Source organism: Prinia subflava, chromosome 16 (assembly GCF_021018805.1).
Source record: "Prinia subflava isolate CZ2003 ecotype Zambia chromosome 16, Cam_Psub_1.2, whole genome shotgun sequence".
Lineage (NCBI taxonomy): Eukaryota > Metazoa > Chordata > Aves > Passeriformes > Cisticolidae > Prinia > Prinia subflava.
The window spans coordinates 8919267-8934910 of record NC_086262.1 but is presented as its reverse complement, the minus strand read 5'-3'; the positions used below and the strand labels follow the sequence as shown (position 1 = coordinate 8934910).

At 48.7% G+C, this 15644-nt stretch overlaps 1 protein-coding gene across 4 annotated transcripts in view; it reads right to left on the bottom strand.

The window, feature by feature from the left end:
• Positions 1-10696: 10696 nt before the first annotated feature.
• JADE2 (jade family PHD finger 2) overlaps positions 10697-15644 on the bottom strand; it is a 72931-nt gene continuing 67983 nt past the window's right edge. For all 4 annotated transcript variants that reach the window (XM_063413101.1, XM_063413100.1, XM_063413103.1 and 1 more), the window contains one exon: positions 10697-15270. In XM_063413101.1, the coding sequence (XP_063269171.1) occupies positions 14414-15270 (857 nt within the window). In that variant the 3' untranslated portion in view covers positions 10697-14413. The remainder of the gene's footprint in view (positions 15271-15644) is intronic.

Genomic DNA, 15644 nt, shown 5'->3' with positions numbered 1-15644 from the left:
CCCCGTGTGTGTCATGCCAGGCTCACACAAACAAATCAGATCGTGTTGACAAGGACCAGCCAAAAGCTACGTGGGCTGGAGGCAGGGCTGGGAGGTCAGAGGGCTCCCCGGAATGAGGCACTGCTTGCTTGCAGGAGGCAATGAGTCACGGCCACCTCCCAGGGTGATTAATTGGGAATTTGTTAAAGCATGAAGAAATAAAAGCCCAGCAGCAGGTGCACTGGCCAAGGGTGAGGGAAACCCTCCATGGAAGTCATTATACTTCTGCAAAAATTAATCACCGCTTCAGCTGAAGGAGATATTCTTTTCCACCTGCCCAGTAGCTGATGGGGTGTTGCTGGAACAGTGGTAGTGACTCATTTGGAAACCACAAAGGTGACAGAAATTTTGACAGACAATCCTAAATAAAACCTTGCAAGCTCTGCATGGTGCTTGTAAGATTAAATAACAATAAAATGGTAGTTACAGCAGTGCACAGGGAGTTCTGTGACTTGGCCTGGAGGGGAGGCATCCAAAGGAGAAGAAAGCCTGGGTTTGTGGATGGATGTCTTGAGGCTGTGAAGGGAGCAGGATCAGGACTGGTGGGCAGAAAGGCTGGGAGGGGACACAGTTCCCTCACTGCCTCCTTCAGCAGAGACAGAGGCCATCCAGCTTTCTGCATCTGCTGGACTGGGGGCTGTGCTCAGCTGAACCTCAGGGAAAGGCATCTTCCCCACATTTATATCCTCAGCCTCATTTTCTGATCCTGTAGGGAAAAGTACACGCTGACTTAAATTTAACTTTTGCTAAGAACATCATTAAACACATCTTTTACACAGCTGGCTCACACAAGGCAAGGAGGTGATTTCATGTGGGGGTGCAATGCTGGTACCAATGCTGGGATGTGGGGATCAAGGCTGCCACATCCCTGGGCAATCATTATCCCACACCACTGGCAAGGGGATGCCCACAGCCCCTGCTGCACTGCAGAGCTCTGAAGTGAAGCACGACTGCTTGTTTACAGCCACGAGCTGGCTCTGCAGGCAAAATTACCCCTATTTTGACACCTCTCAGAAGCACTGAGTGATGGCTCTTGGAGAGGAGCAGCAGCTCCACTCAGGCTGCCGTTGACAGTTCCAGATGACAGGAATATGAAGGCTTAATTATGATATAATTAAGTTGAAGTGATCATCTCGTGTCTGTTTAGTGTCTAACATAAAATGATTTGGTGATCTTGGCCTAGTTTGTAGTGGCCTTTGGTTAGAAACTAGTAACGTGGGTGTAGGAGTGGGTGCTGAAATTCTGGAGAGAAAAGAGGGTTAGGGAGAGGGTCTTGCCTGGGCAGTGGAGGCTGCTCAGGAAACTCGGCTTCTGCAGTGTTCTGCCTGTATTTGGGTGGCTTTTTACTTTCCCTCCTCAGACACTTCCCAGAGAGTGATTTCTGTGTCAGACAGCTGTGAGAACAGCAGTTCTTCATCTGCTGTAGCATTAAATGCAGCTTGTGCATGACACAGGCAGTGCCTGTCCTGTGGTGCTGCCTGGCCTGGGCTGGGAAAGGGGGAATCCCTCAGCCTGGATCACCCTTGGTGGTCCTGAGCACCCCTCTGCCATGCTCCCAATAACCAGGAACATCAGAAAAAAGATAAATATTTTCAGGAAAACCACTATTCAAATCATCAGTGTATACCCCAGTTTCTTGGTAGTTGCCAATGTCATATATCCTTGGAGGCAAAGTTCAGAGGCTAGATCCCATCCAGGATGAGCAGCTGCCACAGGGCTGCAGGGAACTCCCTGTGCTGTGAGCACCCCAAAACAGAGCCTTCGTGGTGGCTGTTGCCCCACAGAATCACATAGGATCAGAGAATATTCTGACTTGGAAGAGACCCACAAGTATCACTGAGTACAGCTCAGCAACAAGTGAACACTTCACTCTCCTCCCATGTGGATTTGGATTTTTCAGCCTTAAATTCTAGGAATATAATTTTTCATTTATAGATATTCAAGATATCTTGACTATCTGCACATGAAAAACTATATTTATAGAGCTATCTATCTATAGGTATCTATCCATAGAGATTTTAATCTATAGATATCTCAAGATACTAATTATAGATGTGCCTGTAATACACGTTTATAAGACTAAAAGCTTTTGTAATTTCAGGAAAGTGTGGATGCTGGCATTGGTGGGGTGCTCAGCTGAGATGCCTGAGTTGCTTCTGTGCCCATGAGTGGGAGCTGACTAAGGGAAAGCTCTTTAACCCCACAGCTTCAGCACAGATTTGCTCCTTGGTGGTTGCTGGTGCCATCCAGCCTTGTTTGGTTGTTTTTCTCTCAGCAAGAGCAGGGTAGGAAATGTTACAGGTGTTAGGCTATGTTTGTGTTTTAAAGGCATTTCATATTGGGGTTCACATCTGCCTTGGGAAGACCCAGACAGGAATTGCAGGTGAGTGGGGAGCACAGTTTAAGTGTCACACTCAGTAGAAGCCCGGACTGCTCAGGTTGGGTTCTGATCTTCTATTCCCAGCCTCCATCTGTCCTGCTGCTCTGACACACCAAGGGCCTGCAATTACTTCCAGAAGAAATTCAGCCATTCCCCTCTGGCTCAAGCAGTCCATGCCTTCATCCAAAAAAGATCTCCAAGTGCCTTTTGACTGAGTTTGGGATGCAGCATCTTCTGGGCAGCTGAAATGAGGGCTCTATCTCCGTCAGGTGGATTCTGCTCTGTCACTACAGTAAATGCTGCTTTTACTTATTTTCACCATTTCATTGCATTAACCACATGGGAAGTAGCTGCTGTACAGCCAATCAGTGTTTGTACCTGACAAGAGCCCACAATTTCAGACTCTCCACCCTTCTCCTGCAGCTTTGCTGTATTGTTTGCTGCTCTAGTGGTTCACATGGAGCTCACTAAAAGAGCCAAAGCTGGGAGCCATAGCAGAGTTGTCCCTCCACAGGCACAGCAAGTGCCACTGCAGGCAGTAGGACAGTTTCCTCAGCTGCTCCTAGGCTATCCCAGGGGATGAAATTGTTCTGCAGGCACTCAGTGTGGTCCACGTGGCAATTCAAACCAGCTCAGGGGCACTGCACTCCCAAAAATGCTTTTCCCAGCACTGGGATGCCTACCCAGAGTCACAGTCCAGACTGGAGCATGCACAAGAGGGGTGTTCATCACCAGGATCTTGGCAGTGGCCTTGCTGGGGCCTCATATTCCTGCAGAAAAGAGCAATTCCCACATGCTGCTACCACAAAAGCTGTTCCTTCATGCTGTGTCACTCTGGGTCACCTCTGCTCCCTGTTCCAGAGACTGGTCTGGGTGAGTTAGAGTGGGATGGGGAAAACCCAGTGTGCAGCAGGCTGAGTGTTATTCCTTTATGAAGGTTTTATTTATTTATGGGTTTATTTTGCCAGGCCCAGCCTAGCTCCAACCCACCAGCTTGTTGGATAAGCCACCAGGACAGGCACATGGGGACAACCCAGTGTCATTTGAAGGAGCAGTGATAGCTCTGGTGTGTTCTGCAGCATAATCACCTGCCCATGGGGCTGCAGTGCCAATTTGCCATCAAACCAGACTTGAAAAGTCATAAAATTATTGTGGTAGCATCTTCATGATGTTCACATCACCAAGCAAAAACTCTGCATGCACAGAGCATAAGGAGGCAGGTGATCCTCAGGCTGCAGTAGTGCTGAGCATCCTGGCCTGCCTCGGGGCATTGTCCCTGTCCCTGTCCCTGTCCCTGTCCCTGTCCCTGTCCCACTGCTAGAGTGGGAAGGTGCAGTGAGGGAGCAAAGCCCCGCTCCACTGCAGCAGACCCAGCACGGGCAGCCTGGACAGAGAGAGCGGGACATCAGGCCTGGCTTGTCCTCCTGAAGTCAGCTGGCCCAGATCGACCGCAAAAAAAAAACAAAACAAAAAAACCCCCACGACACCGCAGCCTTCCGAAAAGCAGCGAAGCGTGGAGCAGAGCGGTGGCGGCGGGGCAGGACGGAAGGCAGGCGGGCGGGCAGGCGGGCAGGGGCCGGCCTGCCGGGAAGCCGGAGCCGCCGGGCTCGGCGGGCTCTCCCCGTGTGGGGCCTGCGGCGGGGCCGGCACCGCCCGCTGTGCTGCGGCGGAGATGACTCATGTGTGCTTCGCAGAGATGATGCTCTCGATGCCGCCAAGGGATGCCTTTGCTTTCCTCCCCTCTCCAGGTGAAGGAGCCAAAAGCCTTCCAGTGCCTAAAGGGGCTGCAATAATGCTGGAAAGGGGCTTTTTACAAGGGTGTGGAGTGATAGGAGAAATGGGAATGGATTTAAGCTGGAGGAGAGTAGATTTATATGCGATATTGAAAGGAAATGCTTCCCTGTGAGGGTGGTGAGCACTGGCACAGGTTTCCCATAGAAGCTCTATCTTCTCCATCCCTGGAAGTGTTCCAGGCCAGGCTCGATGGAGCTTGGAGCAGCCTGGGATAGTGGAAGGTGTCCCTGCCCACGGTGGCAGGTTGTAAATGATCTTTAAGGTTCCTGCCAACCCAATTCAAACTGAGACTCTGTGAAAACTGCACTGAGGGCAGCTGATGGCTCTGGGGGGTGGCAAAGCAGGGGTTGAGCCCCACATGGGACTGGCAGCACCACAGCTCCTCTTCTTCATTAGGAGGGAGTTATGCTCTCTGCTTTGATGATTTGGGGACACAATGACTCATGCTGGAGTGGGAACTGGGCATCCCCCAGTGCTGCTGAGCTGCACCGACCTGCACCAGACCTCAGCTGTGTGGGGCACTCGGGGAGTGGGATCGAAGGCAGCCTATGGGCTGGGGGCTAGGGATGACAGGAGCAGAGCTGGGGCTGGATGGGGGGAAGAGGTGTTTCAGTCCAGGCTTTTCTTTTGGTTTGTTTGATCATGAATCGAATTTTTCTATGGAGGATCTGAGCCAGTCAGTCCTCTTGCTCAGATGGGGCAAAGAGCATCCTAAAAGGGGCTGCAGCACCCATGGGAGGCCAGGCTTGGGAGCAGAGCCTGACAGTCAGAGGGGCAGGCAGTGAACTGGTGTCAGGCTGCCCACTGCCTTTGGCTCCCAGTGTGGGTACAAGCCTCCCCTGGATTTCAGTGTTTCAGGTGTCATTCATTCCCCTACCCCAAGAGTTCAGGGTTCTGACTTTCAGTCTGGTGAGAGTCAAACTCTAAGAGCAAAATGTAAATGAAATTGTTGCCTGTTTCTGGCTTTCCACTTGTACCAGATCAGAGGAGCACCTGCTCTGAGTGTCATGTCCTACAGGAGGACCATGTCCCAGCCCCACACAGTCTCCCTGGCAAAGACAAGGAGGCACCAAATGAAGAGGAGGAGAGGGGGATATTTTGTCAGCAAAACCCCTGCTCCTGCTGCTTCCCTTCTGAGGGCTGCAGATGCTCATTCCAGCTGGGTTTAGCCTATGGTTGAGTCTGGAAGATGCTTCAGTTGCTGCTGCAGACTCCTGGTTCTTTCCAGTCATTCAGTAATGAGCCAATTCCTTGCTTATTCACCCCATTATTACAGCCCTCCAGGTCCACAAACTTTTCCCCTTATTTTCTAATTTCCAACAAACTGCTTTCATTGAGATATTACAGACACCAAAAGGCAAAATGAGTTTGTATATGCACGACAATTTCACTTCTGCCAGCCCCCAGCATCACAGCTCCCCAGCAGCCAGCAAACACCACCCTCAGACTGGAAAATCAGCTGAAATGTGATTTCTGTGAGGGCCCCAGTGTGGTTCCTCTGGCTATCACACAGTGCTGCCACCTGCCTCAGTGTAAGGTAATTCTGTTTGCTGAAGCAGCTGTTGTCCACTTATTATCAAGAGGTGAAAACCCTTAGCTAAGCCAAAGACTTCATGAAACTATTAAAAAAGAAAGCCAGCAAGCAGTCTCAGAAGCCAGTAATGTCATCCTCTGTTCCCCCATTAGGAAGCAGAGTTATACTGAGTTTCAGTTCTCAGGTCATGTTTTTAACAGGCGGCTCTGAGCCAGGGGCAGCAGTGACCTCTCTCTTGGTGTCAGCTGTCACTTCATCATCACTGAATGTCCTCTAATGCTTGGGATGGAAAACACTGCAGATGCCTGTCAGGGGGGCTGGTGGGCTGCTGGGTGGGAGCTGTGGTTGTTGATGGAGTGGGGGAGGCACAGCCTCTCTTGGCTCACTCTCGGCTCTGGTTGTGCCAGTGTCATGCCCTTGCCCTCCAAGCCTGTGCTCCTGGAGCTCAGCTATTTATACTCTTTTATTTATACTCCTCCTTCCTCCTGGTGTGCTTGTGTGAGCCAGTTTTGGAGCTGCTGTGCACCACACACAGAGGACTGGGGAGATGCTCGCAGGCTTCAGATCGGAGCAGTGACCTAAGTCTTCACGGCTCAGCAGACATCTGGCTCTTGCTGTGCCAATAAATGTGCCCTGTGGCTGGCTGAGCCTTGGCATCCTTGTGACTCAGCCTAAAATACCAGCCATGGGTCCTTTTGCTGCTAGGGGAGAGCTGCTGCCGAGCAGGTGATGCTCGTGGCACAGAGATGAGTGTCCCCAACCTGCCTTTGGCCACATAGTGATGCTACTTGGCCCTGTGCTGCTCTGGAGCTGCTCCCTGTGTGGTGGATTAAAAAACCTGATTGGAACCAGCTCATTCCCTGTGGCTCTCCAGAACAGTCCTTCAGAGGGGCTGGACCATGCCAGGTCTCTGTGCTGGTCTCTGTGCAGTGAGGACTCCTGTTTCCCCCAGCATGGCACCTGGCTCAAGATGGCTTTAGGAATGCAGGACACAAGAGCTGGCATCCCTGCTGCTGTGCTTTATCCCCCAAACTTACTCATTTTAAAGCTGGAGCTGCAGAAATTGCTGATTTCCCTCTTTTAGAAATGCTTTATTTATCCTGCTTTCTTATTAAGGGCAGGAATTCATCCCCCGCCTGCCGGTCGCTCTGTGGAGTGTCAGTGTTATTTGTGGTATCCCATACAACAAACACCTATTTATAGCTGAGCATTCTTGGAAGGTGTTTTTTTACCTTGTTTTCTGCAGGGAATTTTCTCTCTTGCAGGGTACTGCACTCCAGCCTGCACAGGGAGATGTTTGGATGGAGGCAGAGCACGTGGCAGGTCCATTCCCACATGGATGGCTGGTGTCTTCAGAATCTCTCTCCTGAGAATAATTGTCCTAGGAGTTACAGCTGCAGATGTGTTATTTTGCTTTCTTGACCTGCTCTTGTTTTCCCTGGAAAAACTCCATTGATCTGACCATTTGGAGCTCATTGCAGGGCTGCTAATGACCAGGTGTAACTGCAGTATTTTAACCTCTGCACTTCTTCCTCGTGCCCAGTGTCAGCATTATAAAGTACCACTTAAAATATAAGCACAGTCAATTACTTTAATCTTTATTACATCTGAATGTACAGCAGCTATTCCTGAGGAAAAACACTGCATCTGATACCGAACAGAGTGGGTTTAGCTGGGAAACACCATCCCAGCACTTTGGGAAATGCCCAAATCCCACTGCTTTGGGAAACTTCATCCCAGCACTGCACACACCAGCAGAGCTCAGATTCTCCCAGGGCTCGATTCTCAGGGCACCCACAGCACAAACAGTACCATCAGCACCTGACTTCTGATTTTGGAAGAAAGCTGCACTCCTCTTACCACCTAATTGCCCTCTAAACTCTGCTGTTCGCATGATTTATACCCAGTGGCAGACAAGGTGCAGGATCTATGTCCATAGCACCCTCTCATGGATGAGGGATGGGTATGGGCAAAGCTGTGGGCCCACCCTGTGCCCCCAAAACTTGGCTGGGGGCTGGGCACCTCCCCACCATGACTTCATGGTGGATCTCCAGCATGTTTGGCCATCTCAGAAGAAGGAAGAGCTGCCTGCAACCAATACCAATCCAAACTCATCCCCAAGCTAAGTTGCCATGGGAAAATGTACCTGCTTAAACCCTCCATGAAAAAATGCCCATTTTGACCCTCCACAAGTCTAGTTTTCACTTGTGCATTAATCAGGGAATGGGTCTGTCAAACAGAGTTTGGGATGGGCAAGATAGCAGAGGCAGTGCTGGTGAAGGCCTCTGGACCAGCCAGGGTTGACACTTGCTGCAGTGGGATTTTTCCCTTGTTTTGTGCGTTAGTCATAGGTTTATTTTTTTAGAGAATTTTTTTTCTTATTCATCTGTTGCAATCACAGCAGACACATCATTTCACAGCCCTATATGGAAATCCAAGACCAAGGAACTATTTTTAGTGCACAAAATGTCTCCCCTAAATGTATTAACTTTGGAAGAGTAAATATTAAATACGGTCTCATCACATTAGAGGCATTTATGCAGAAGTACAGCACCAGCAGTTTTAATGGTTAGAGGAAACTATGTTATAGCAGCAGCACTTAATCAAACACAATAAAACAAGGTCTTACTGCAATTCTTTCAGGATAAGCTGAAGGAAAATTAATTACTTTCCACATCTGTTGCTGATGATTTACTGACACTGGAGTGTATTTGACCCATTAATATTTACGGTGGCACTTGCAATCCGTATGCAAAACATATAGGGACTAGCCTAACATTTATTTTGCAATTAAACTGAAATGATTCTTTGGCTACGTGCTCCAAACCAAGGCATTCAGCACCATCTGTGATGAGGATACTATAGGCAAGCCCTGAGTGAGCACCACAGCAAAGCCCAATGTGCTCTACCACCTACAAATATATGTTTAATAATAGCTTTTTGTAACTTTATTGAGGAATCATTTCTCAGGTTGGGCTGTAGGACGGTGTGGTGCTGGTGCAGCCCCAGGGCCCCAGGTGTTCCTGTCCCTGCTCTGTCAGCAGTGCCCCTCATGGCTGGTGCCTCTCCTTTGGTGATGGTGGTGGGCGGAGGGGTTGCTGCCTGGGTTTGGAACTCAGGGTTTGTGTCCTGGCCTTGTGGAACTCCCTCCTGCACCTCACTCCTTCAAAAGCCAGCTTGGGGTTTAGAACATGTCTGTCTAAACAGAAGGATGTCAGATATGAGCTGCTGGGCTCTTCTTGGTGAGTTGGTTTGGTTGTCAGCTTGGTTATTTTGTCTCCTGTGAAATGGGGTCTCTGGGAGAGAAGGTGACATACAGAGGTGCTGTAGTCTTTTTAGCAGCCGTAAATCCTCTCTTGCTTTTCTTGCAGGCATTTCTGTTCCATTCCCTGTGCCCATTTCATCAATACATCCAGCTAGACCATCCCAGCCATCTCTGGTCTAATGCAGGTGCCAGCAGGAAGGGCTGCATCTTTCCCGGAATTTGCCTAGCTCTTCCATGAGCCTTAAATATTTTGGAGACAAAATCCTTGCCAGTTTGTAAAGATGATGCCTCATGTTCCCCAGCATCAGATCTCTGAGATCCATCTGGGCTTGGTGTCATCCCTTTGGACACTCTGGAGCTGGGAAAGCAGTTGCTGTTTCAGGTTAAACAGTAAGTCAGGCTGGCCTTGCTCCCTGCTTTATGGAACTGAACTCCTGAATATCTCCTTGACAGGAACAGGTGAAAAACCTGCTACAGAAGGCAACTCTTGCAATGGCTTTTTGACAGGTTCATGCATGTTGCTGTGGGCATCACACCTGCACCAAGGGGCTCTGAAGACTGGACTGGAGCTTGAGTTCATCACTGGGGTGCCTGGAGAGCTGTGAGCAAGAACACGGCCCATTAACAAAATCCTCAGTTTGCAATAAACCAATCCTTTGCCTTTTCCTTGAGGAGCTAAATACAAGGCCGTGGTAGTTGCCTCCACCCACCAGACGACCCATCTCAGATGAATGGCTTTGCTCTGTCTTCCCTGTGCACCATGACCTGCCTGAACTATCACGTCACCAACAAACTGAATGAAGGGTGTCTACTAAATAGCTCATTCTCCTTCAGCAGCTTGGGTACATTAGCAATTTTACAGAAGAAAAACGTGCCAGTAAAGGCCGAAAAAGGTAGAAGAGACATTCCTTGATGACTCAAATACTTCCTGAAGCAAGGCAGCACCCTTGCCTGTAGCCTCCAAACCAGCCAAGCATGCCCAAGATGTGGATACCATTCAAGTTTTTAAAGCTGTGTGATGAGCCCTGTGCTCCTACCACACTCCACAAATGGACGTCAGGCCATCAACCACAGCCCATAGCAGCAGAGTCACAGAATGGTTTGGGCTGGAAGGGACCTTGGTGAGCATTTGGTTCCAATCCCCTTCCATGGGCAGGGATGCCACTCACTGGACAGGTTATTGGTTGGTATCAGCAGGATACAAGGAGTATCTTACAAACAGGAACACATTGCTGCAGTATTTTGGATTTCACAGCTTGCTTTTGCTCCCATGAATAGCAAATCTAGCAGTGTGTTTCCTTGCCTGTTAAACCAGCTCCTAGTGCAAGAAGCTGTTCCTCTGAGCATCCTGTCTCACAGCAGGACTTCCTCTGCCGGCTTCACTCCAAGTCTGCAAAACAAGACTTAAATCTCCACGAGAAAGGTGGCTACCTTGAATTAAAGGCATGGGGAAATTTGTGAACATCCTTGTGCTCGCCCTTCCACCTGTGACAAACATTTCCAGCTGTGTTTCCCAAGAGCTGGCCAAGATTTGTCAATGGAAATGCAGTGGAAGTTCAAAAATTTGGTAATAACAGGCAGAGTGGCTGCATCAGCAGGGCTGGACCAGCCCTGCATCCCCACAGAGTTGCATCCCTGGGATGAGTTTGCTCTGTGTGACCACACTCACTACACTGACACAAGGTACACAGAAAACACTGCTTTATTGACTGCATTTGCCAACACATTGAGGAATGCAAAGGGTTTGTTTGTTTTTTTCATAAGCAATGGGCCATGGTCCCAATGTGTATTAAAGCATACACTGTATCTAAACAGGATGAAAATAATGGCAGACAGAGCTATTCCAAGGCAACACAAATAGCATGCATAATACAGTCTCACACAGAACGAGTTTGATAACATTATATTGCTTTAAGGATTAACTAACATGGAAAATGTACAAAAAGGAGAAATAGGTTTTTGCATTAATGAAAAATACATTTTTTCTCTACAAAGGAATTTCTAATACAAGAAAATAAATATTGCAACATAAGCCAAAAATAATTTAAAATTGCTCTTTTCAATATATTTTCAATATTTCTCTTTTGTATTAACAAATGGCACATCACGTTCTTTGAAACAAAGAAAACAGAAGGGTTTCTCCTCCTGTGACATTCATATCGTTTCCTGTAACTGATGTGAAGTGGGTTGTTTTGAATGTGGAATGGTGCAAACTGCAGGGGATTTCCTTAAAGAACAACCAAACCTCATGCCCTGCCCTGTAGCAGCATCTTCCTGCAGCCTGCATCCATCCTGGCTCCATTCTGCATCCAGCCTTGGGGTGAGTTCCATGGGACAGCAGGCATCCTAACCCCAAAAAATAGGTGCAATCAAAAAAAACCACAAAAAAACCAAACAATCAAAAAAACACAACCAAGAAAAAAGAAGAAGAAAAAAAAACCAAAAAAGATGGGTGTGGGGAAAATGGGAGTGTAGAATGGGAGCTGTCCTGGGGAAACTCCCTCAACCATCAGGGTTGGGGCTGGTGTGAGGCTGTGCTCCATCAGGGAATGATGCTTTCTGCATCCTCATCTCAACAGCTGCTGTTTCTCCAACAAAACAGGTGCTCTTACAGTGCAAATATCAATTCCTGCAGTTTATACATCTTAAAAGATAACATTTCTGTACTAAAATAAACCTTTTTTTTTCTTCTCTTTCTATTCATTTCAAAATACATTTACATTAACATCAAAAATATTTTCCTTGTGCATTTTCTCTCCAGAACACCAGACTCCCCTGCTCCGAGGACGCTCCAGGCAGGGGATGCTCTGGGGTGGCTGCAGCCATCCTGACATGATGGTTCAGCCTTTGCTCAGCCCCACAGCTCACCAGAGCCCTGTCCCTCCTCTCTATTCCTGGCATCCTGTTCTCCCTGCATCCCACCAGCTCCCTTAGTTTTCTCCCCATCTCCTGATGCAAAACATGGTGCCTGATGTTTTGGGAGTGTTTCAAACTGTGTTATTGCCCAGTGCTGGAGGTCCCAGGTCGGTTGTTCTTTAAAGTTTCCCCCTTTTTGCTTTCCTGTACTGAGAAGACAAGTAGTGCAGAAGCTGATGAATGGAACTGTGTACAGTGAAATTTGTGGATTGCTTTTTCTTTTTTTAACCATAATTGAGTGAAGCACACGGAAGCAAGATTCATTAAAAGGCAGCATATTGATTATTGTTATGACTCGTATACTAGGATACTGGAGCTAAAGCTAGCAAGCCTGATAAGATAAACTAAGTCCTATTTACTGTATTTAACATTATCTGAACATACTGAGCCTTAATTAATGAGCAGATTTTCATTTCCAACCTCAATGGATTATGCTAATTTATAACAAAGGTGGTTCCTGTTTTGTTGGTATTTTGATTTTTTTTGTTCTCTTTTTTTTTTTTTCCTCTAATAACTTGTGTCACATTTTTCCCATCTGAGGAAGATTCCTTCCCAGGCACGGTCAGTCTCAGCCAGGTGAGTGTTGGGCGCTTAGGCAGGGCTGGGCATCCCACCCGAAGCCCCCACCGGTTGCCGTGTCTGGGATCAGCTGGGCTGTCATCGCTGATCTTTGCTGCAATTTTATCAATAATAAGGACTTTGGAAGGCTGATAAAGATGATGATCTACTCTAAAACATCAATCGAAATAGTCTCAGAGTTTCAAAAAGAAAGCTCACAGTGAAATGAGCAAAAAACATCGGAAACCAAAACGGCAGGATGCAGTCTCAGAGCAGCAGCATCCCTCGGAGCAAGCTTGGAACCTAACGCCGCAGCAGTGTGGTATGAGTGTGTCTTTAGTCCTTGGTTGCTAAATAACTTCCAATTTTTTTCATAATGACAAGTTTCCGGTTTCTGGCTGTGCTGCTTGACTGTCAAAATATTTCTTTGGCATCCACAAAATTCTTTGACTGATTGGTTTGACAATTGCAAGGTTTTTTTGTTTAGTGATGGGTTTAACCGGTTGCAGAAGTGTCCCAGGTTGGGTTGGTTTTTGTTTTTTTTTTTTTTTTTTAGTTTTTTTAAGCATTTTTTATTTTTAAAAAACAACAACAACAAAAGTTTCAGTGAATTCCTTTTTTGTTTTTGTTCCCTGAGCTCACACTGGGGTCACTCCAATAAAACACGTAGCATGACTTAACTGTGACCTTTGAAGCCAAAACCGAAGTAATGGTGCAATTAAGTGCAAACATGGAAATTCGCCTGACTTATAGGTAACATGGGCTTTTAAACAACATTTAAGGCTTATTGGGGACATTTTATGCATTAAATTATTGTCATATTTATAATGTCAGCTTCTGTGAATCACCCCTCCACAACGAGTCAACAGCTTGTAACCAGGATTTAAGGTAAAAAAAACCCAACAAACCAAAACAAAGGATGGAGAGGAATAAATTCACCATTTCCATTGTAGCATTTAGTAGGAAAACACAATGGTCGTGGCAAGGTTGCCATTTCCCCTCAGTGATGGCACATTTGGCCTTGGGGCCATAGTTTGGTTTGCAAGGGGGATTTCAAATGTGCTGCCCTGGCATGGTGGGACCACGGCAGCATTGGAGAGAAGGATGGGCAAAACAATTTGCTCAACCTCCCAGGTTACACCAACCCCAACTCCCCATGGTGGTTTTAAAGGACACTTTCCTCCTCCATCCTGCCCCACATTTCCATTTTCCACTTGCTGATCTATTCACCTGAGTAAATCACTTCAGTGTTTCTAAGAACCTCAGCAGGGGCATGGACAGGGAGGACTTTTGCATCCTGGCCCCTGGACGGATCCCAACCAGATGGAAAGGTGAGGGGAAAAATAATGACCAAGGGGATTTTCTCCCTAAAAACAGAAATGTAACATTGCTCTCTTCCACCCCAAGCGTTTTCCTCCAACAAGCTTTTTGTGCTTTAGTCATTATTTACTTTAGAATCGCTTATTTCACTTCCTTCTCTCCACACACACAGGTGGGAATTTCCCCTCCCACAGCTGGCCACTGCCGGACCCTGTACTCGCTCCCTGCTCTGAGGGCAACCGTCCCAGGCAGAATCTGCCCCTCATTAAATAATGCCCATTAATTGAACTGTCATCCCTGCAGAAAGCACGGGTACCGGCACCCTCCACCCTCTCAGCGCCCTCGACATCGGTCCTGGCAGGTGCCGGCCCACATTCCCAGAAGTGGGGTCTGGCAGGGAGCCGGGGAGGGACCACTGCTGTCACAGTCATCGATGTCGGTGAAGCTGAAGCTGTATCTCAGACGTATCGAGAAGAGAAAGACAACAGTGCCGAACTTCCAACTATATACACATATTAAACCCCCCCTCTCTGTGACACCAGGCAGAAATTGGACATGGCAGTTGGAACTGGGTTGAGGCCTCGTCGGGCCGGCGTGGTCGGAGGAGTTAGGACGCCAGGATGCTCATCCTGACGATGTCCTCGCCGGCCGCGTCCAGCTGGCCGCGCTGCGCCCGGCCGCCGCGGGGCTCCCCGTCCGAGTCGCTCATCTCGGCGTCGGAGAAGTATCCGTCCGTGTCGGCGTCGAAGCGACGCAGGGGAGCTCCGCCCGCGCCATCAGCCTTGGGGGGCTGCGAGCGCCGCGCCCCCCGGCTCTCCTTTGGTAATTTGAACCGCACGATGGTTTTGGGGCTACCTATGGAGTCAGGCACTTTGGCCGCGGGGCTGGGCTCCGTCTGAGCGCAGCGCGGCGTCTCCTCCTCCTCCTCTTTGCTGACGCAGCCCCGTGTCCCAGCAGGGGGATGAGGCTCGCTGGCTTTCTGGAGAGAGCCCTTCTTGGCCACCCTTTTGGCCTCACCCGTCCCTCTGCGGTCGGTGGGAAGCTTTGCTGCCCCTTTTTCCGACTTGCCGGGTCTGGAATCCAGAGCGAAGGGCTTGGAGGGATCATCCGACAAGCTGCTGGCGTTGTTAGTCCAGGGCTCTGAGCCCTCTGGGTGGCCCCCACCCCCTGCAGAGGGGCTGCTCCTCGGCAGCTTTTTCCTAGTGTTCGTTCTCGTTCTGCTTTTCACTTTCTTGGTGGCCTCACTCTGCCTGAATGGGGACCTGAGGGAATGGTCCATCATGAAGCTCAGCAAGGTCTCCTCGTCCTGGAGGAGCTCCTCGGAGAGGCCAGGGGTGCTGTCCTCATGGTGGGCGTTGTTGAGGGACCACTCGCTCATGGCCATGTTCTCTGCAGTGATCTGCACCGACTGTGCCAACCAGCTGTTGAAGAAGGTCCCGTCGATGGGGAAGGAGGTTGACAAGCCTGGGAAAAACAAGAGTGGAAGATTGCCTCAGAAGCCAAGAAGAGCCACGTTGCCCTCTATCACCATCACCAACTCCACCAAAACCCCCTGGCACTGGAGAAACACTTGAAAGATAACTATAATGCACCACACCAGACACAGAGCAGGGTTTACTCCAGCACTAGAGATGAACTTGGGGTTCACTGAGGTCACAGCACAACAGCCTCAGCAGTCCCTCACATTCAACTCTCCACACACCTCCCTGAACTCATACCAAGCTTCTTCCTTCAGTGAAGATGACAAGCAATGACACATCCCAGCACAGGTGGAAACATTCTCATGCAAAGGCAGAAGACAAACAGTTCAAGTGTAAGTTAAAAGATATGGTGACAGA